At 40.1% G+C, this 23,837-nt stretch overlaps 2 protein-coding genes across 2 annotated transcripts; one reads left to right on the top strand and one right to left on the bottom strand.

Annotated features, from left to right (window-relative positions):
- The first annotated feature begins 1,875 nt into the window (after positions 1-1,875).
- c1qtnf6b (C1q and TNF related 6b) lies at positions 1,876-7,407 on the top strand. Its single transcript, XM_056458949.1, has 4 exons — positions 1,876-1,931; positions 3,071-3,268; positions 6,270-6,521; positions 6,630-7,407. The coding sequence occupies exons 2-4, from the start codon at positions 3,079-3,081 to the stop codon at positions 6,920-6,922; spliced, it is 735 nt and encodes a 244-aa protein (XP_056314924.1). The 5' UTR covers positions 1,876-1,931; positions 3,071-3,078; the 3' UTR covers positions 6,923-7,407.
- A 4,178-nt stretch (positions 7,408-11,585) lies between these two features.
- Positions 11,586-21,982, bottom strand: mgat3b (beta-1,4-mannosyl-glycoprotein 4-beta-N-acetylglucosaminyltransferase b). The gene is made up of 2 exons (XM_056459288.1): positions 21,653-21,982; positions 11,586-21,185 (listed from the first exon to the last, which is right to left on the bottom strand). Exons 1-2 carry the CDS (start codon positions 21,980-21,982, stop codon positions 19,752-19,754), a joined length of 1,764 nt encoding a protein of 587 aa, XP_056315263.1. The 3' UTR covers positions 11,586-19,751.
- Positions 21,983-23,837: the final 1,855 nt, after the last annotated feature.

The following is a 23,837-nucleotide window of genomic DNA, read 5'->3' as shown; positions in this document are numbered from 1 at the left end:
CCCTCATTAGAACACAAGAAGAGACTCCAACACCTGAAGTTAATTAGTCATGATCCAAAATATGTACTGTTGGTGTGTCTCCAGGAATAGGGTTGGGAAACACTGGTGTAGAGGACTTTTAGATTCCACACAGAAATCCACAGCTTTTTTAGCCCATCAAAAAATCGGTTTATTTACTTATCTATCTATCTATCTATCTATCTATCTATCTATCTATCTATCTATCTATCTATCTGTCTATCTGTCTATCTGTCTATCTGTCTATCTATCTATCTATCTATCTATCTGTCTGTCTATCTGTCTATCTATCTATCTATCTATCTATCTATCTATCTATCTATCTATCTATCTATCTATCTATCTATCTATCTGTCTGTCTGTCTGTCTGTCTGTCTGTCTGTCTGTCTGTCTGTCTGTCTGTCTGTCTGTCTATCTGTCTGTCTATCTATCTATCCATCCATCCATCTAATCATCCATCCATCCATCCATCCATCTATTGTACACCTTGTGCAGACAGGGGGTTAGATGTAAGATACTTAAAAGGGCAGATTTCACAAAATTTAATTTAAATTCAGTTTACTTTAGTGTATTTCCTCAGTACTTAACAATTTTTTTTATTCTACATATCACAGCATGTTTATATATTTATTTATTTATCTATTGGATAAACACATTTGGATTCATTTGCATTATTATCCATTATTATATAATGCATTTATTTGAATTATTAGCAATACAATTATTTTTTTCTATAAAAACCTTTTTTATTTAAAAAGTTCTCAACATTACACTCAAAATGCAACAATTCTTTAGTTCGTTTAATCGGTGTCCAACAGTGTGTGGCTTATTTGAAACACTCTGTTACAGCTAACCCCACTGTGTTGTGTTTTCCTCAAAACTGGCCAGAAGTCCCTGTGTGTGTTTTACACCTTTCAAAATGCTTCCATCTTAGAAGACGGTGATCACAACAATATAAGATTTTTGTTCATACTTTCACAGATTTTTTAAAATAAAAAACATCGACTATAAAATAAATATACTTTTGTGCTACAAAAATGGTTTCTCCTGTGTTTCTCATCCAAATTTCGCTGAACTGATGAAATGATGAATGATAAAAACCTCTGTGGCGGGCCATGGTTAACCCTGAGTGAATACCTTAAAACCGTGTTACATTTAACCCCGCGTTTCTTTGTGCCCCGCGCTCCCCTAAGAGTTTTTGTGTTTTGTTTTCAGGAATAATGTCAAAAATAGAGAGTTTTTACTTAATAGCATACTTAATAACTGTAGTAGAAAGAAAAAAATGCATATGAATATGAATATGAATATGAGTGTGTGTCTGCTCTCGCTGATGTCCAGAACAGTGTTTGTGTGAGTCTGAGAATCCGTCACTGCTGTTTCTCTGTCTTCAGTCTGATCTTGGCAGATTTCCTCAGCGTGGCATCTCTCAGTCAGTCTGTTTATACTCAAAGTGCCATGTGCTGTTTATAATCCGGCTACTCACATTTACTACACAGAGCGGGCCCGGTTAATATCAGGATGAACTGACTGACCGCAGAGTACTTGTGCTGTAAAACTCATTACTGATATCACAATTAACAAGTCGAGAAAAACTGAGTGAATGAAGACATTTCTTCTGTTGTGTAAATAACAATAGAATCATACAATCCACAGTAAAGTAACTGAAGTCTGATTATGAGTGCTTGGTGTTTAGACTCTGATTGTGTAATCCAGATTACATATAATCCATGAATCAGTGCGTGTACCTGCAGATCCAACATGCTGATTCCTGCCGAGAGCATCAGTTTAACACAACACAACAGAACAGACGGGAGAGATGAGTGTGTTTCCTGAAGAAACTCCTCCTAATGTCAGACACACACACACACACACACACACACAGAGAGTCGCTGAAGGTGCCCGAGGACGCAGCGGTGAGTTTCTGCATTTCCATCTTCTCCTTTCTCTGTCTACAACTGCGCTGAGGGTCTCCAGAGTCTGCATGACAGCAGGTTTTGATGTGGTTTCTCTGGAAAGAGTTCAGTCTGAGCGTATTTTATTGAGATTGATCATTTAGTGAGGACGTGGCTCTCTCTCTCTCTCTCTCTCTCTCCTCATCTGGTTTTCATAAGGCGAACACACAGAGCAGCTCAATGAATCAGTCATGTTCTCTGCTGTTTAACGCTGCTCTTCAACTGTGATGATATGACTGAGAAGAAGATTATTAATGTGGAAAAAAGAGGCATGCTGGGTAAAAAAACATGACGTTAGGAGATCAGCCACTGTTAATGTGATGAGGAGCTGACACTGGAGAGCAGACGGAATCAATGATAGAAGGAGACATGGATGGATGGATGGATATATGAAAGACAGACTGAAAAAAAGACAAACAAAAGGAGAGATTGATAGATAGATAGATAGATAGATAGATAGATAGATAGATAGATAGATAGATAGATAGATAGATAGATAGATAGATAGATGGACAGATGGATGAATGGAACGATGGATGGACGGTTGGACGGATGGATAGGCGGATGGATGGATGAATGGACAGATAGATGGATTGAATGGATGGACAGATGTATGTATGGATGGATGGATGAACAGACGGATGGTCTGATGGACAGATGGGTGGATGAATGGATAGATGAATGGATGGACAGACAGATAGATGACTGTTTTGAACATAAGAAAGGACATAACATTATAGTACATGGAATATTAAGGCATTTATATCTAGTGTGGGCTTCCTCGAGGTGGTCCAGTTTCCCCCACAGTCCGAACACATGCGCTATAGGGGAATTGATCAACTAAATTGGCCGTAGTGTATGAGAGAATGAGTGTGTATGGGTGTTTCCCAGTACTCGGTTGCAGCTGGAAGGGCATCCACTTTGTAAAACATATGCTGGATAAGTTGGCGGTTCATTCCACTGTGGTGACCCATGATAAATAAAGGGACTAAAGTGAAGGAGAATGAATGAATTTAGCGTGCCCTTGAGGAACCGTTGATGTGCTTTAGCTTGATGATTTTAAAGCTGAAATGGCTCTGACCGCTGCTCTTCTTCTACAGGTGTCGTGATGTGGGCTGTGCTTCTGCTGTTGCTCCTCCCCCCTGAAGGATCTGGCTCCTCCCCCTCCAGGCCAACCCCTAAATACTGCCGCAGGTGCTGCGATCATCTAGACCCGCCCCTAAGCCCTGCCTCCTCCCACTCTGCAGCAAATCAGATGCCGGAGATCCGCACTGTCATTAACATGACCATACTTAAAGGCAAGACTTTTAGGGAAATGCTTTACTAATATTGTACATCTTATGGATAAGCACTTCAAAAAACTCTCAAAAACTAAATTATTTAGTTTAGTTCTTTTCTCTCCAACATTTCCCAAATGATGTTGAACAGATTCAGGAATTTCTCACAGTATATAATATTTGTTCTTCTGGAGAAAGTCTAATTTGTTTTATTTCAGCTAGAATTAAATTCTTTTAAAGTCATTTTAAGCTCAATATTATTAGCCCCCTTCAGCAATATTAGATTTGGATAGTCTCCAGAACAAACCACTGTTACACAATGACTTGCCTAATTATCCTAACTTTACCCTAGTTCAGTGGTTCCTAAAGTGGGGGTCGCAGAACAATGATTTAAAAATTGAATTAATTGTATTCAAATTGTATTGAAATTAGCATGACCATATTTTATCCATAACCTACAGAAGAAAAAAAAGTAGTTACTAGTTACATTAAAAAAACAGCGTGCACATAATAATCCATCAGTCTTTCCATTTGTTTGCGAACTCTGGGTTGATTCCGTTATATTAAAGACACAGCACATTGATTTTAGGGCACCAGGTTAAACTTTCTGGCACTCGTTAATCTTTACGGCACTCGTGTATATTAAAAACACATACAGGCCACAACTGAACATGAAGGATGGTCTCAGAGTGGGGTTCTTCAAGATTAAATGATGATCAGACTAGCCTATTGGTATATGTGCGCCGGTGTGTAATAAGGTATATAACCACATCAGAGGATATCGGGGGTCGCGAGTCACTGGGATTGTTATTTTGGGGGTCATAATATTGATGAAGAATATCTAATCAAATGTTATGTGCTGTCATTATAACAGAGAGAAAATAAACCAGTTATTAGAGATCAGTTAATAAAACTATTATGAGTAGAAATGTGCTGAAGAAATCTGCTCTCTGTTCAACAGAAATTGGGGAATAAAATAAACAGGGGGGCTAATAATTCTGACCAACTGTGTACAGTATATCTGCAGTGTGTCTCAGTGTTTGTTTTCCTCTCAGTCTTCCTCAGATGAGCAAATGAAGAGCAGCTTCTGTTTCCTTGTTATTTGGTTCGCTCAGTGGACACAAACTGTTGTGGTCAAAAGCAGACAGATTCCTGAAACTGACCACGACACTGGCTATTGGTCAGTGTGAAGTCACATGACCTCTGTTTATTTCCTGTATGAGGGGTAATTTGACTAGTGCTGAGGAGTTTAGCAGTTTAATCTGTAAAGTGAATACTCTGAACACTCAATCCTGTGTTTGAAACTGTTCAGTGAGTAAACATCATGTTTTGATCACTCAAGTAATCTGGGTGAGGATGTCATTGCTGTGAATAGTATTAGTGTAGACTAACTAGTGCCCTTAATCTCTAAGTGAATGTAAATATTGAATTTTAAATAAACAAAGATATTAAAATGTACAGTGAGTGTTGTAATGACCAGCAGGTGTCACTGTTTATCCAGATCCCATTAACCTCCAGTGACAGCAGGTTATTTAAGTGCACGGAGGAAATTCAGGAAATTAATCAATGCATATATATATATAATGTTTAGTTATCTCTTTATGAACCCTACATTGCCTCGTCCACAGACCAATTCAGTTATGTTGGACCTGCCATCATTAGTTTTTGAAAAGTGCTTTACTATTACTATTTATTTAGTATTGACACACATCCTGACTATGAGGAGAACAAAGCATCACTGCTTCAATAGACTTTTTCCCGTGATGGATTAATTAATACGCATCACACTCGGTCTGCAAAATTTGAGTAAATGACCAATTTTTTGGATATGAATACAAAAAACTGGTTGACTGATTCGTTGATTGATTCGTTGATTGATTGATTGGTTGGTTGATTGGTTGGTTGGTTGGTGAATTGGTTGGTTGGATGGTTAGTTGATTGATTGATGGATTGATTGGTTGGTTGATTAGTTGGTTATTGACAGATTGGTTAATTGATTAGTGGAGTGGTTGATTGATTGAATAATTGGTTGATTGGTTGGTTGGTTGATTGATTTATTGATTGGTTGGATGGTTGGTTGCGTTGATTGATTGACTGGTTGATCGGTTAGTTTGTTGATTGATTGGTGGATTGGATGGTTAGTTGATTGATTGATTCATTGATTGGTTGGATGGTTGGTTGCGTTGATTGATTGACTGGTTGATTGATTAGTTTGTTGGTTGATTGGTGGATTGGATGGTTAGTTGATTGATTGATTGGTTGGTTTATAGATAGATTTGTTGGTTGATTGGTGGAGTGGCTGATTGATTGATTGATGAATTGGTTGGTTGTAAGTTGATTGATTGGTCGGTTTATTGACAGATTGGTTAATTGATTGTTGGAGTGGTTGATTGGTTGATTGACTGATTGATTGATTGACTGGTTGGTTGGTTGAATGATTGGTTGGTTGATTGGTGGATTGGTTGGTTGATTGGTGGATTGGTTGGTTAATTGATTGATTTGTTGATTAATTGGTTGATTAATTGGTTGGTTGATTGATTGATTGATTGGTTGGTTGATTGTTTGGTTGATTGACTGGTTGGTTGGTTGGTTGATTGATTGGTTGACTGGTTGATCGGTTGGTTGGTTGATTGGTGGATTGGTTGGTTGGTTTGTTGGTTGATAGGTGAATTGGTTGACTGCTTGATCAATTGATTGGTGAATTAGTTGATTGATTGATTGACTGTTTGATTAGTGGATTAGTTGGTTGATTAGTTAATTGGTTGGTTGATTGATTGACTGGTCGAACGATTGATTGGTTGGTTGATTAATAGTTGGGTTGGTTGATTGGTTGATTGACTGATTGATTGATTTGCTGGTTGATTGCAGGATTGGTTGGTTTGTTGGTTGGCTGATTGACTGGTTGGTTGATTGGTTGGTTGGTTGATGAATTGATTGCTTGATTGATTGGTGGAATGTTTGGTTGGTTGATTGATTGTTTGATTTGTTGGTTTGTTGATTGGTTGATTGATTTGATTAACAGGTGATAAAGGAGATCGAGGTGACCGAGGGACCCCTGGAAAATCCGGACTGGACGGACCCCCGGGACTCAGAGGCATTACGGGCCCCAAAGGCAGTAAAGGAGGCCCCGGGGCCCCTGGAGACCCTTGCAAAGTCCAACAGTCATCCTTCTCGGTGGGCCGCCGTAAAGCTCTGCACAGCGCAGATTACTACCAGACGCTGATCTTCGACACGGTGTTCGTCAATCTGGGGGAACACTTCAACATGTTCAAAGGCAAGACCCCATTCTGCACTATACCAGCGCTTGTGTGTGTATTGCGAGTGTGTGAATGCCTCCTCAACTGTACGTCGCCTGTAATTGTGTTGTTTTCTTCCATCAAAGGCAAGTTCTACTGCGTGGTTCCCGGCGTCTACTTCTTCAACCTGAACATCCACACCTGGAACCTGAAGGAGACGTACCTGCACGTGATGCAGAACGAGCGGCCGCAGGTGATCCTGTACGCGCAGCCCAGCGAGCGCTCCATCATGCAGAGCCAGAGCATCATGCTGCCGCTGGAGACCCACGACACCGTCTGGGTGCGGCTCTACAAACGACAGCGCGACAACGCCATCTATAGCGACCACAGCGATGTCTACGTCACATTCAACGGACACCTGGTGGCTCCCAAAGGCTGAAGAGAGAGAGACCGCCACTAGCAAATGTGTGTGTGTGTGTGTGTGTGTGTGTGTGTGTGTGTGTAGTGGTGATGTTTTAATTCTGTGTGAGTATATTCATTTTGTGTGCGCGCTCTTTGTGTGTTTTGTTGTTTTAATTATGTGTGTGTGTTCATTGTGTGTTGTGTTGTTTTCATTTTGTTTGTGTTGACTGTGTGTTGTGTTGATTCTGTGTGTGTGTATGTTGTGCTGTTATAATTCAGTGTGTGTTCGTTACATGTGTGTGGTGTGTTATTTTAAGTGTGTGTATGTTCAATGTACAATATGTGTGTGTGTGTGTGTGTGAGTGTTGTGTGTGTTTTCAGTCTCTGTGTGTCTGTGTATTCACTGTGTGTTCATTGTGTATATGTTCTGATGTGTTTGTGTGTCTGATTGGAAAACGAGCTGTTTTCACTATGTGTGTGTTCATTGTGTGTTAGGTATTTGCTTGTACATGGGCATGTGGTATCATTGTGTATCATTTGGTGTGTGTGTGTGTGTGTGTATTGTGTCCTAAACACAGCTCATCCTCTGGAAAGCCCTGCTTGTTCATGTGTGAACACAATCCAACACTGCTTCCCTCAACAGTTCCCCTCAAGTGTTTGTAACACACATTTAACTGAACATGCTCTTAGTTCTCAGTGTGTGGATCCAGCAAGGCTGTGCTCAACATAACTGCAGATTAGGGCGTTTTGCTCTACAGGGTTGATTGGACGAATCCATGCTGAAATTCACGTTAATTATCTAATTTTTTCAAATATAATGCGCATTTCTAATATAAAGTTAGAGATGTGTGTGTGTTTGGGTGCTGTGGAGTGTGTGCTTTACTCAATTCTCTGTGGATCTGTGATTCACTTTCAGGGAAATAAAGTCTGGAGTGTGTCTGTATTTCTTTAATGTTATCTAAAGGTGCCTAAAATGACATTTCCAGCTGTTGTCAGATGTTGTTTGTATGAAGTGGTGCTAATCTCTATACATTTACACACACACACACACACACACACACACACACACACACACACACACACACACACACACACACACACACACACACACACACACACACACACACACATGCACTTTCTGCAGAGGACACCAGCATTTCTGTGTTCTGCCCATTTGTACCTGTGTATGTTAGTATGGTTTCTATTAAATTCAGCAAGAAAATACTGAACTGCTCAGGTGTGCTGTTTTACCGTGCTTCAGTCTGTCGACCAAATATTCATGAGCCCTTAAATAAACCCTTAAAATTAGGCACATGCATAATCATGATGGCAAGACTATAAAACACCACAACATCAATAAAAACACTCATAAAAAAACACCAAAACTATAACGTGACGATGAAACTGAAACATACAACGAAGCAAGAACTAAGGAGGGCGGGGCTTAGTGAAAGTTGTTTACTATGGCTGTTGTGTTACCATAGCAACTATATAATCACCCAAACATATCAATTACTATAGTTGTTGTGTTTCTATAGTAACTACCGAATCACCACAACAGATCAATCGCTATAGTTGTACTACTATAGTTGTATAGTTGAAAACAGTTATTGCCCCATGCCTACTTGTAGCGTTACCATAGTAACTATAGAATCGCCACAGCAGATTAATTACTAGTTGTCGTGTTACCATAGTAACTATAAAATCACCACAACAGATCAATTACTATAGTTATAGCGTTACCATAGTAACTATAATATCACCAACGGATCAATTACTATAGTTGTTGCGTTACCATAGTAATTATAAAATCACTACCACAAATCAATTACTATAGTTGTTGTTTTACCATAGTAACTATAAAATCACCACAACAGATCAATTACTATAGTTATAGGGTAACCATATTAACTATAAAATCACCAACAGATCAATTAATATAGTTATAGCGTTACCATAGTAACTATAAAATCACTACAACAGATCAATTACTATAGTTATAGCGTTACCATAGTAACTATAAAATCACCACAACCAATCAATTACTATAGTTGTAGCGTTACCATAGTAACTATAGAATCACCACAACAGATCAATTACTATAGTTGTAGCGTTACTACAGTAACTATAGAATCACCACAGCAGATCAATTACTTTAGTTATAGGGTTACCATAGTAACTATAGAATCACCACAGCACATCAATCACCAGATGTCGTTAGGCATGGGCCGGTATACGATTCTGAATTCTTTTTTGAAAGATTTAAAATGTTTTGGAGCAGTAACCATGTCAGGCTGAATAACGAAAATGAATCATTGACTTCTGCGGTCTTCATTAGTTTAAAAAAACACAGATTTCTTTACAATTTAAAACAGCATCTTTGGAGATCTTTTCTGCTGGAGATACTGCTGTCCTCAAAAACAAACAAACCAAAAAAAGCTAATAAAGAATCCTACACATACCTTAGTAACAGTATTACAGAAAATGTTGGCGCTTTTAAATCCTTGACTTTTCTAAACCGTGATATACCTTGAAAACGTTTATCGTCCCATGCCTAGTTGTCGTGTTACCATAGTAACGATAAAATCACCACAACAGATCAATTACTATATTTGTTGTGTTACCATAGTAACTATAAAAGCACCAAAACAGATCAATTACTATATTTGAAAAGCTACCATAGTAACTACAGAATCACCTCAACAGATTATCTACACAGTGTGGTTCCAAAACACAATAGTATTTACTATATTTGTCATGAGTAGGGCCAGACGGAATCTGCGGATGTTTTTTGCTGATAATTTTGGTAAAAATCTGTGGATTTCTGTGGAATTAAATTGAGAGTATCGTAACTAAAACCTTATAATGTGAAATAAAAAATTATCTCTTTTTAACTTGTATTTAGTGTTCATAATGCAAATCCAATTAGATTCACTTTATTTGGTAAACAAAGCAAGTCTCTCATATAATATCTCTATTAAACGACAGAAAATATGACTGGACACACTGCATAGCACATAAATCAGATAAACAATTTTATATTAGTCAATAATATTACTGAAATTAATTTATAAACTGAATAAATATAGATATTACACACATTTACTCAAGTAAATAAACAGAATTAATGATGAGCTAAAATTCTGCGGAATTCTGCGCACGCAGAGTCCGTTTGGGCCTAGTCATGAGAAACATTCAAACGAGGTGTTACTGTCGGGGTTTCCACTAAATCACAGCATTAATGCTCTAATGTTTCCTGAAAACACACTCGGCCAAATCACACACACTTCACAACAAACAGCGCTTCTCAGATCAGGCTGGATGTGAGCTGATTCCCAGCGAGAGAAACAATATTAACAACATCAGAAACAGCTCCTCACTCAACACAACGGTGAGTAATGTTAGATGATGGAGAAACATGAGCGACTGACCTTCAGCATCTGGTGTGTGTGTGTTGTTCTGCTGGTGCTTTGTGGAATTTGGTGGACTGTGAAGTAATGAGCACACACCGCCATCTAGTGTGCACTGATGACATTGTTAAAAGCTAAGCGCTTGAAGAGACCCTACAAAAATTAACCCTGTTTTCTTTTTAAATATACATTAATACTGTAGTAACTACACTACCATTTATATAACCACAGCTTCAGTACAAACGCCATGGTAAAACTACTGTCACTGTAGTAAGACCATGGTATAACACAGTTTTTTATAAATTAAAACAGTAGTACTCATCTTTTTTTCAGTGCATTGATAAATATTTCTAGAACCACATTTTTACTACAAATACCATGGTTAAACTAGTGTCATTGTCGTAAACCAAGTTTTAAAAAAATATTAAAGCTGTATTACTCATGTTACTGGTGTGTTGACGACCATTTGCATTACCACATTTTTACCACAAATACCATGGTTAGTATCACTGTAATCAGACCATTGTATTCTACAAATACGCCATGCCTTTACTATAGTACAAGTGTAGTAAGCATGCTTTTTATGACACATTCACTACTATTTGCATAACCACAATATTAGTACAAATGGTTAAACTTGACAATGTAGTTAGACCATGGTAAAAATGCTTTTTATGTATTAAAACCATAGTAAACATATTTTTTGGGGAGCACTGACTACTATTTGTATACTGTTTTTACTACAAATGTTATGGTTAGACTAGTTTCACTGTAGTTAAACCATGGTATAACACAAACTAATCATGTTTTTTTACATATTAAAACCGCAGTACACATGTTTTTTTCTGTGCAACTATTTCTATAACCACATTATTACTACAAATACCATGGTTAAACTAGATAGACCATGGTACAGTACAAGTGAGCCATAATTTTACTATAGTACAAGAGTAGTGCTTTGTTTTTGACTCAACTTCAATTTGTATATCCACAGTTTCATCATAAATGCTATAGTTAAACTAGCATGTTTTTGACTGCATAATCAGTTATGTTAACTTAATATTTAAAAGATTGTGATGTTTACAAAACCCTAAACTAAATATTATAATATACTAAACAAATTAATTAAATAATAAAGATTGAAGCTGCGTTAAATGTAAAATTTTCATGCTTAAAAATTAATCTCTGATGAATATGTGTGAATTTACCGTACTAAAACACCCATGTCTGCCTATGATTTTACCGGAGTCTAGTTTAACCTGGTGGAAGGCAAATAGAAATGCGCAGAAGAGCTTTTTAAATTAATTTATTATAGTTTTTGTCATAGAATTTGTTATCTGTAATTTAGGTTAACATATAGCCATTCATATACACAAAACAAAAAGGATCGTATAAACTCATTTAATGTATACACACTCCTTCATAACAGTGCAGGAGAGAAATACGCTCGTCTCCTCACACACTCGCATCCTTTACCCATTGACACTCTGTTCATCCCACTGCAGATTAAGCTGAGGAATGATTCCCTCTGTGGACCAGCATGACCAACTCTCCTGCACACACACACACAATGTGAGTGGAGAATGGATGTGATTGGAGGATTAAGAGAGAATAATAGACGCTATTGGAGGAGAGAGGAGAATGGATGAGAGAAGAATGGATGATTGGAGGAGAGAAAGAGGAGAAGGGATGTGATTGGAAAAGAGAGAGGAGAATGGATGTGATTGGATGACAGAGAGAGAATAATGGATGTGATTGGAGGAGAAAGAGAGAAGAATGGATGTGATTGGACGAGAGAGAGAGAAGAATGGATGCTATTAGAGGAGAGAGAGGAAAATGGACAGGATTGGAGGAAAGAATAGAGGGGAATGAATGTGATTGGATGAGACAGAGGGTAGAATGGACGCTATTGGAGGAGAAAGCGAGGAGTATGCACATGATTGGCTGAAAAATTAGAGGTGAATGAAGGTTATTGGAGGAGAGAGAGGAGGATGAATGGGGATGAATGTGATTGGAGGAGAGAATAAAGGAGGATGAATGTGATTGGAGGAGAGAATAAAGGCGGATGAATGCGATTGGAGGAGAGAATAAAGGCGGATGAATGTGATTGGAGGAGAGTTTTCTGCAGCACAGTAAATGTCAGATCACAGGAGGGCTAAAACTGGGTTGATTATGAACAGAACGCCATACAGTGCATCAATAATAGTGACAGACATGAAAGGCTGATCTTTGTGCTATAAGAAGATCTCGTACATGGTAACACGTCATGATGAGGAGAAACGTTTAACATCAGCAGAAAATATAACGACAGAAAACAATCCTTCAATATAGTGAAAGCAGAACGAACAGAATGAGTTACGCTTTGAAGAGCACCAGACGCAGTGCAGATATGATGAACAGTTCCACCACACAGGAGGACTCGGATCGTGGACGGACAATCACAGGACGCTCACTATTATTTCCTCAAATGTGTGTCTGTGTGTGTGCATGTTTTTATATCCTAGTGGGGACTTCAAGCTCCTTATGACTTAAATTGAGCTCCTCATTAAAAACAAGCTTATAAATCAGACACAATGAAGCATTCATACGATGTAAAAATCCAGAAACATCATTAAAGCTTCGAGAAGAGCCCACAAGGAGAGAAAAACAGACATGTGTGTGTGGTCATGTTTTTATATCCTAGTGGGGACTTCAAGCTGACTCGTAAGGACTTAAATTGAGAAAACAAGCTTATAAATCAAACACAATGAAGCATTTTGAACATGTAAAAATGCAGAAACATCATTAAAGCTATGAGAAGAGCCCACAAGGAGAGAAAAACAGACATGTGTGTGAGCGTGCATGTTTTTATAGCCTAGTGGGGACTTCATGCTGACTCATAGGGACTTCAATTGAGAAAACAAGCTTATAAATCAGACAAAATGAAGCATTAATAAGATGTAAAAATCCAGAAACATCATTAAAGCTATGAGAAGAGCCCACAAGGAGAGAAAAACAGACGTGTGTGTGTGTGTGTGTGTGTGTGTGTGTGTCCTGAGTGTTGTTTGACTCACTTGAACACACATCATCTCATCTTCAAACAGAATATAAAGCTGATGATGACACCCTGAAGGCTTTAGTCATCTGTGTGTATTTATGCTCACGTAATATTCAGTGTGTCCATGTCAGCTCTTCTTTAATGCGTTTCACTCTTAAACCTGTCCTGCGTTCACAAACGGCACGTGAGCTGCGGGTGACCCACAAAACAAATATAAAAAACCCAAGTCAAAGTCTACACAAATATGCAAACACACACACAAGTCAGAGAGATTATTGATTACTTGATCTGTGGTCAGCTTTCTCATTCAGTCATGATGAAGCTACAGTGTTACAGCATTTAGTGAAGACTGGAACTGGAATACACTACATGAATTTAATGCACATTTATATTCGCATTTGTCACGTGTGTCCAAGCAAATGAACCATTTGTAAAGCCTATGATGTATAGTGCACCAAAAATGATGTGTAGTGTATTCCAGATTGCATATGCTGTGTTTTTCCTTAAATTGATGGGCGGGGCCAACATAGAGGAGTGTTTTTGACTGTGTTACCTGATTGGCTCACGTCACATGACTATTATAAGCAGGATAATTTTCATGGCAAGATTTAAACACACCCACAAATCCAGAAACACTCACTTCTGCTCTGATGGTTCTCCAATCATCTTGTGACTCCACCCACCAATCTGATCCTAAACTCCACCCACCAATCTGATGCTCATTTGCATACACGCCAATATCTCAATTTGAATTAAATCAAGTCTCCGCCTGTTTGTCACAATATTGAAGATGTTCATTGTGACCTAATAAGTCAGTATTTTAATGAAGGAAGCTCTATCGCCCCCTTGAGGTTCAACAGTACTACAGCGTGTGTGTTTGCATACTAGTGTAAATATATAGTTCTAACCATCACCATCATATTTAAGATGAATGATATGGAGTAAGAGGACAGGATGGAGGGATGAGAATGAAGAGAAAGAGAGAGAGAGAGATGTTTCATACAGAGTCAGAGAAGAACAGCATCTCTCTCCTTTAACAGATCGATCTTCCCTTTTCTACACAGAAACAGGATAGTAATAAATTAGATAAATAATGTAAACAACAACAACATTTACAACAGCAAACAACAAAAATGACAATAAGAGTTCCAAAACAGTGAACGTTTGTGAACAGAGAGAGAGATTTATCATCTGAAGCATCTTCAGTCATACTGTACTCTAGTCATTTACAGTAAATACGACAGTGTTTTTGAACTGTACTACAGTAAAGTGTATGGTACAGTTTATATGATAGTATTTACAACTCTATGTTAACGAATCAATACTATAGTGGACTGATAAACTGTAATACATACTGTAGTACTTACACTTTTACTACACTAAACTGTGGTGTATTGTAGTATAAGATACCATCTACTGGTGGAAATCTAAAGTATTGGGACATTTGTTTATATTCCTATAGTTGTTGTGATACCATAGCAACTGTAGAATCACCACAACAGATCAATCGTCATAGTTGTGTTACCATAGCAACTGTAGAATCACCACAACAGATCAATCGCTGTGGTTGTTGCGTTACCATAGCAACTGTAGAATCACCACAACAAATCAATCGTCATAGTTGTGTTACCATAGCAACTGTAGAATCACCACAACAGATTGATTGCTGTAGTTGTTGTGTTACCATAGCAACTGTAGAATCACCACAACAGATTGATTGCTGTAGTTGTTGTGTTACCATAGTAACTATAGAATCACCACAAAAGATCGATCGCTGTAGTTGTTGTGTTACCATAGCAACTGTAGAATCACAACAGATTGAATGCTGTAATTGTTGTTACCATAGCAACTGTAGAATTACAAAAGATTAATCGCTATAGTTGTTGTTACCATAGAAACTGTAGAATCTCAACATATTAATAGCTACAGTTGTTGTGTTACCATAGCAACTGTAGAATCACCACAACAGATCAATTGCTACCGTTGTTGTGTTACTATAGCAACTGTAGAATGACCACATCAGATCAATTACTGTAGTTGTTGTGTTACCATAGCAACTGTAGAATCACCACAACAGATAGATCGCTATAGTTGTTGTGTTACCATAGCAACTGTAGAATCACCACAAAAGTACTTCACTATAGTACTGTTCAAAAACACTAGAATATTTACTTAACGTTCCTAAAGTAATTGTGAGCTAAGCACTCAACACACAATCCCACCAGAGCGACTGCTGTGACACAAATCCAGAGCTGAATAAAGCATATAAAATGTTCTTATAAAACACATTGTGGCACAGTGGTTTTCCAGATATGAGTTTGGCTCTCCAGCCTCAAACATAGGAGGTCAAGTCACGAGGTCATTCGTAAGGCGGTTAATAAAGAGATATTTCTGCTCATGTAAACTGCTCGATATGCAGATGTGAATTGATTCAAACACACAGATCGTAGACATGCAATCCCTTCTCAAGCACATCTACTAAAGGCTGAGATGATAAATCAATGCATTGTGAATTGAGGAATGATTCTGCATTAATTCTGAAATTTTCTGAATGCATTGCAATTCTCTCTTGAACTGATTCTGGGCTTTTTACCACAAGATGGCGCTGTATGCTTAAAAAGTAGCTCCCAATTCTTAAACTTAGACATAAAACAATCATTAATAAACATAATGATTTAATGATAATGTTTAGGCGAATACATTTAACTGTTAAAACTAGCATAGATTGCAGTCTGACGTTAAAAATTAGCCTAGAACAAACTAGCCTAAAACGTCACCTGCTGTTAAACACTAGCCTACAGATCTGCTGTTATAAAACTACCTTAGAACGCCATCTGCTGCTCACAACTAGCCTAGAGCGCCATCTGCTGTTATAAAACTAGCCTAGAGCGCCACCTGCTGTTATAAAACTAGCCTACAGAGCCACCTGCTGTTATAAAACTTCCTTAGAGCGCCATCTGCTGCTCACAACTAGCCTAGAGCGCCATCTGCTGTTATAAAACTAGTCTAGAGCGCCACCTGCTGTTATAAAACCAGCCTAGAGCGCCATCTGCTGTTATAAAACTAGCCTAGAGCGCCACCTGCTGTTATAAAACCAGCCTAGAGCGCCATCTGCTGTTATAAAACCAGCCTAGAGCGCCATCTGCTGTTATAAAATAGCGTAGAGCACAATCTGCTTTTATAAAACTAGCTTAGAGTGCCATCTGCTGTTCAAAACTAGTCTAAAACGCCATCTGCTGTTCAAAACTAGTCTAGAGCATCGTCTGCTGTTATATACTAACCTAAATTCTATCTGAAGTTAAACATGTGCCTAGAGCACCATCTGCTGTTCAAAACTAGCCTAGAGCGCCATCTGCTGTCATAAACTAACCTAGAGCGCCATCTGCTGTTCAAAACCAGCCTAGAGCACCATCTGCTGTTATAAAACCAGCCTAGAGCACCATCTGCTGTTCAAAACTAGCCTAGAGCGCCATCTGCTGTCATAAACTAACCTAGAGCGACATCTGCTGTTAAACATGTGCCTAGAGCGCCATCTGCTGTTATAAAACTAGCCTAGAGCGCCATCTGCTGTTAAACAATAGCCTAGAGCACCACTATAGTCTAAAGCACATCTGCTGTTTAAAACTAGCCAAAATGTAGCCTAGAGCGCCATCTGCTGTTAAACAATAGCCTAGAGCAAGAGCACCATCACTAGTCTAAAGCACATCTGCTGTTTAAAACTAGCCAAAATGTAGCCTAGAGCGCCATCTGCTGTTAAAACAAAGTTCAGAATTGATTCCAGAGGGAATCGCAATGCATTCAAAAATCTAAAGAATTGATTGATGAATCACAGCAGCCCAAACATACATCACAAAATCCCCTGACAGCAGAGGAAGGGTCGATCTCACAGGCCTAAAGCGAGCTGCAGAACGGATCATTGAACACACGAGCACCTGTCTCTCACTCTCTGAGATCCGTCTCTATCTTTAGGCTGTTTATACATGTAGGAATGGCAGGACGCAGACAGTGACATGAGCAGAGCACACGAAGGCGTCACAGCCGAGCACCCTTTAAAGCACACACTAGTGAGTAATCGTTTGTTTGCATGATTTGATGACCCTCAACCGCGGGCTGTAGATAATTCAGCGTGAAGGTTCAGTGGCAGCAGTTTAACCCCTCGCACAGATAGTTCCTATATCTGGAGATCTGTTTTTAGCTGAGATCATGTTCAGCGGAAATGATCTGTTCTACTGCTGTAATCATACGCCTGTGGGAGTTTATATGAAACTTAAAGGTTTTGTGAAGTGCTCTAAAGTGAGCAGTTTTAATTCAGGGTTTGACAATTCATTGAGAGCCAGCGGAACTGAAGGCGGTGGAGACACTAATGCAGGTCCGATGTGGACTTTAACACCCCCAGATGAAGACAGAATGGCCGCTGTCAGGATTTCTCATGCTGTAAATGTGATTCCCCACACGTCCCGCATGATCAGACCTCTGAACACAGGGAATTTCCAGCCCAGGATTTCATAATAGAAACTGTTTCCTGCTTTCACTTAGAAATGAAAACCCAAGAGAGCCGAGATCACCAAACACTACGTGGCTCCTTTCCAAAACACAGAGATCTGCATGTCTGAATGCAGTCCACCCTGATGAACAATGCTGAGCTCACAACAGCTGCTATTAGCAATGATTTCCAGCATCGTGAATGTAATCAAGGCTATTCGCACTTATAGAAATCTGATACATGGAAATATATGCAAATGACATACAGTCAAGCTTGAAATTCTTCAACCCCCTGGCCGATTCTGACTGCCACTTTCTGTTCAAATGTAAATAAAAGCTGAGAAATATTTTGTTTCCACAATGATGCCTCTTGTACAGTGTCCTACTATCCTTTGGCAGAAGTCGGAGTCTATTTTATATATGTAAAGTCCAAATATGAACTTGCTTGTCATAGTTAGTTTGCATATATCAGATTTCAGTGAGGCTGGAAAGCAGTTGTTTCTCATAGGGATGTCTATAAAAGGAAAACCTGCTTTCTGATGGTGTTTAATTCATGACTTTGTAATCCTACAAATGTGGAAGTACACGTGTCTTATGATCAATCACATGCTACAATTCAGATTCTCAGATATGGCATGGAAAACCCCTGTAGAGTTCTCTCAAACTCCTGCTAAACTCACACTGGACCAGCATGGACAGTAATCAAGTGTGTGCACAACACAACACAACTTTATCAGATAAGAAGTGGACTCACGGACACTCCTTTACTAACGCAAGTGTCCACTTTTAATACAAACTAGTGCAAATAACCCTGAAGTGCAACTGTTCCGTGCAAAAGGGATTTATAAGATGACTATTGAATGGATCTCCTACAGACACACAGAGATGTGAATTTGGACGGCAATTAAATCTCCACATGACTGTTGTTTGCTAGATATTTAAGCAAGGGATTTTTTCACAGGAGTCATGAGAGAAAAAACACCAACATACAGGATTCGATGACAATAAAATCACCTTATGGCCTCTGCAAAATCCCAACATCCCCCTGAGAAACAATTACCATCCATACAGGACTTTTGTCTATGATTTTTCCATGAAGTTCATCAAAGAGCATTCTCATATCATGGCTATTATTTTCGAAAAGGATTCATTAGAATATCTAAATTTGGCAAAAAGATGGTTCCCTTCAAGGCCGCATATGATTCAGGATAATCTTTGTGTTGGGTTGCACCTATGATATCTTACAACTCAACAGAGCTCGTCTTATCTTGTCTGACATGTCCTCAATAGTGTGCACTACATGGGTGGTTCACATTATTACAAACTAAATATCTAACAGCAACAAAAAACAGCTCTTCCCCAGCTTCAGGATGTTTCCGTCAGGATTTCTCAGACAGGAATCTTGTTTGTGTGAGTGAAAATCTCCCGCTCAACACAATCTCTCCCATATCTGCTCCATCAGAGCTCAAACAAAGCCCTGATTCTCTCCGTCTCTCTCTCTCGTCCACAAACTCATTCAGAACAGCTCACAATGGTACACAAAGATTTTTTTTTCTGACCGAAGAAAAAGACATTTGAGTTCGGAGGAATTTACAAGCTGTCAACAAACCCCCCCCCCCAAAAAAATGTGGCATTTGTGCAATGAGTTTCCTTTTTTTGATTCTGAAGTGCGAGCAAGAAAGTCTGTGCACCAATGAAATTCACCCACACACACATTCGCTCTCTCTCTCTCTCACACACACACACACACACACACACAGAAATTCATGTACAATGAACACAGGAGGCGTCTACCGCAGAGCGCTGGAGATCATGTAAACATTGACCAGACAGAACTGCTGTGTTTCTCTGTGTTCACATGAGGTGCTCAGACATTGGACGGATCGACTCGAGAGTTTTGACCAATGAAAGAGTGAGTGTTTCGTTCTCATTCTTCCCTACGCACCTCCCAGTTTGGACTGTTTGGCGTACGGGTTCTCCAACAGGTATCGGTAGAGATCGTAGTTCTCCAACATGTATTTGGGGGCGTACATGTGCTCCTTAGGGTCCGAGGGCGGGTACTCCTGCACGGAGCCGTCGAACCAGCCGCCGGTGCGGATCAGCTCCCGGATGTAGTTGAGGTCCCGTTTGTCCTCATAATCGCCCCAGCGAGGAAAGTCGCCGTTTTGGGCTGAAATGAGTTTGAAGTGAATTCCCTCTGGTGTGAAACACCAGGAGCAGTGCCAGCCTGCGAAATGAAACGGGCTCCCGATGGACCACTGCACCAGGATGTGTCCGGTGTCGTTCTCGTACTTCCGAAACCCCGGCATGGTGTAATATTCCCGCCTCCGCAGCCGAATCCCATCATTATCATAAACGTCCCTCAGCATCCCGACGGTGCACCCGGACACCACCTCCAGCGAGCCCAGCTGCTTCCAGAAAAACCCATAGAGAGATTTACGCATGTGAATAGCGAAAGGCTCCGTCCAGCCGTCAAACAGCTTAAGGAACAGAATTCCTTCTTGAGCCGGGATTTCATCAGCATCGTTGATGAGAAAAACATCATCCGGACGCATTCCTGCAACCCGTGATATCCCGTTTCGGGTCAGGAAGGTGCGCAGGTAATCATCTGCAATCCACCCGTCCTGCCGGCCGCCGTCTGGGAAATGATCCAGGAAGACGTAGAGGATCTTGTGCCGCACGTAATCGTACGTCCCATTGAGCAGCAGATTGAGGAACCTGAGCGGACGCCTCTCGCCGTACGCCGTAAAGTTAGACTCGCATACCAGAAACACATCGACCGCCTGCAGGAGCTCCCGAAAGCGCACGTGCAGCAGGTCGAACTCGTGGTTTACGTTAATGGCGTTAATCACGCGCCGAGGAGTTTCCCGAGGCGTCAGCCTCTCTTTTGTTGGCAGATTGGAGTGGTACACCATTGTGGGCACGCCGCAGTAGGGACCGTGCCATCCTGGACGACAAACACACTTTACTAGTCTCTTTCCGCGTTTTGGCTTCCCTCGAGAGAGTCCCGATTCCTCCACTGATTTTCCCGAAGTCTTGGACTCGTCGGGTTTCTGCAGAATTCTCCGCTGGATCACTCCTGCAGTGCTGGGTTTCGCTTTTAGCGTTTCGTCTTTGGCCGGTGCCACCTCTGTGCCCTGCCGGAAGCACAGCGCGCCCGCTTTAGTTCGCACAAAGTACGGGCTCCGGTCATCCTGGAGCAGGTGTGTGCGGCGGTGCAGATCACCCAGAGGTTCCAGCGGGTCCGGAGTAGAAATGCGGCGCGGCTGGAGTTTGTTTACAGCAGATCTCACTTCACTGTCTCTCTGAGAGTCAGCTTTTGGGTCGGCTGGGCTGCTGGGCTGCCACGGGACCAAACCTGCCTTATGAACCTGTTTCAAGAACAAAAACACACACACACACACACACACAGAATGAGATGTATTGTTTATGCATTTTGGAATATATACTATATTCCATTCTAATATATATATATATATATATATATATACTATCTATATTAATAATATATACTAGAATGTTGAATTGATTTAATTGAAAGTGTCCGTAATGATCCAATCTATATGCGGACTATGCAAGGTGTTTGAGATACTCAAAATAAGCAACTTAATATTAATATTATTATTATTATTATTATTAATCAGCAACACTCAAGAATGCTTGGTTATACACTCCCATGGCTTTGCAATCAGAAAATGTGATTATAATGGAAGTCAATGGAGCAAAATCAGCACCAACATGAACAGTACACGAGGGCTAAACTATGTTTAGCAGATTGACTCAATCTACATTGTTAAAGCGCTATAGAAATAAAGGTAAAGATGAACTGGAGCAGTACCTCGGTGGTGCCGGAGCTCCTGCGCTGCACTTCTTCAGGTCTCCTCCAAGGTTGTGGTGCTCCGGGCTCCTGTCCCGTATCCAGCTCCAGGCCTCCTGCGGCCCGCAGCTTCCCATCCGGCGGCGCTTCCTCCGGAGTTGCACTGGACATGGTGCTGCCCTCCTTCCAGAAGAACCCAGTGACCATGATGAAGGACTTGATGTTGGGGTAGGGTGCAGACAGCTCCCTCAGCAGGGACACATAGTGCAGAGCCTTGTAGTAATGCAGGAAGGAAATGACACACAGTCCCACCGTGCAAATCAAGAAAACCCTGTGACGTCTCATTTTCATCCTGAAACACAGAGAAACTGAGTTTAGAGAGCAGGAATGATACTACTAAAGCATACAAGTCTTATGAACATCCCTTCAATTAAAGTGGTACCAAATGTTTGTGTTAAATCACACTCAGAGCACATTCATTTCTATATAAATTATGCATAAAACATTACATTTTGGACAGTACCAACTCTTCCTAGTAACTGGACAGAAAAATAAAGATGATTTTGGGGCATTTCCGGCGCCAGAATGCAGGATGTGATTGTGTCTCCATCTGCAGAACAGAAGCTCTTCAGTGTGTTTGACCCTCCAGATCATCAGCGATAGTAACACAACACCACTGAGAAGCTTCTCCGCAGTCATTCCCATCAGGAGAATGTGTGTGTGTGTGTGAAGACACTTCAGGGGTGTGTGTGCGACTCTGAGATGCATCTGATATTCTGTTGCATTCAGATTGCAATTCACAAGAAAAGCATAAGTACTGGTGTGCATTCCCAGCAGCAGGGAATTCAGGTTGGATGAGGTTTTATATGTGTGTTTGCGTACTTGTCTAAATATGTGTGCTGTAAAACCTCCGTCAGTTATCTACTATGTGTTTTTTCAAACACACACGCACGCACGCACGCACGCACACACACACACACACACACAAACACACAAACACACACACACACACACACACACACACAGCTGAATCTCTGGCCGGGCGTCTGCATGTTTCCAAAGCAAACAAACAGATTTCCTGCATTCAGACACACACACACACACACTGAGGATGCAGTGCAGGAAGAGGCTGAATTAGCAAAGAAGCTGTTAAATGACCAGCTGAATCAGTTAATGAGAGGAACAGAGCTCTGATTGGATGATCAGGTGTTGTGACGCAGGAATTGCAAGACGCAAATAAACCCGCGCATTGCTGTGGGAAGACGAGAGGAATAAAAAGGGCAACATCGTCAGCCAAACTCCTACACAAACACACACACACAAACACAAACACAAACACATTCACAGAGTGACTTTCTCACTCCACAGAACAACTCTGTGCGACTGTTTATGAGTTCCCTGGTTAACAAAAAATATAGCATATGCTGTTTGGTTATGAAGCATAGCTGCTGGTTTAAGCAGGTCTTGAGAAGTAGCTTAACCAGCCAAAATACAGCTAAAACCATCTAAAACTAGCTACAACTACTAAAGACGAGCTAAAGACCAGCTAAACCAAGCTAAAGACCTGCTTAAACAAACTAAAATCCAGCTTAAACATCTAAAACCTGATAAAACCAACTAAAGACCAGCTAAAAACCAACTTAAACCACATAAACCAGGTAAAAACTAGATAAAACAAATTAAAGACCAGCTTAAACATCTAAAACCAGATATAAAAACTAAAGACCAGCTAAACCAAGCTTAAGACCAGCATAAACCAACTAAAGTCCAGCTAAAACATCTAAAACCAGAGAAAACCAACCTAAAGACCAGCTTAAACCAGATAAATCAGCTGAAAAAGGACAGCTAAACCCAGCTAAACCCAGCTGAGACCAACTAACGGCCAGCTAAACACAGGTAGAGGCCATCTTAAACCAGATAAAGACCAGATAAAACTAACTAAAACTAGCTAAAACCAGATTAAACAAACTAAAGACTAGCAAAAGCCCAGCTACAGACCAGCCTAGACCAGCTAAAGACCAGTTAAAACCAACTAAATACCGGCTAAACACAGCTAAAGACTAGTTCAAACCAGCTAAACCCAGTTAAAGAGCTGCTAAAACCAACTAAAGACCAGCTAAACACAGTTGAAAGCCATCTTAAACCAGATAAAGACCAGCTAAAACCAACTAGAACCAGCTAAAGACCAGCTTTAACCAGAAAAAGA

Source organism: Danio aesculapii, chromosome 6, assembly GCF_903798145.1.
Source record: "Danio aesculapii chromosome 6, fDanAes4.1, whole genome shotgun sequence".
In the NCBI taxonomy this organism is placed as follows: Eukaryota; Metazoa; Chordata; class Actinopteri; order Cypriniformes; family Danionidae; genus Danio; species Danio aesculapii.
This window is presented reverse-complemented; position numbering and strand designations above follow the sequence as displayed.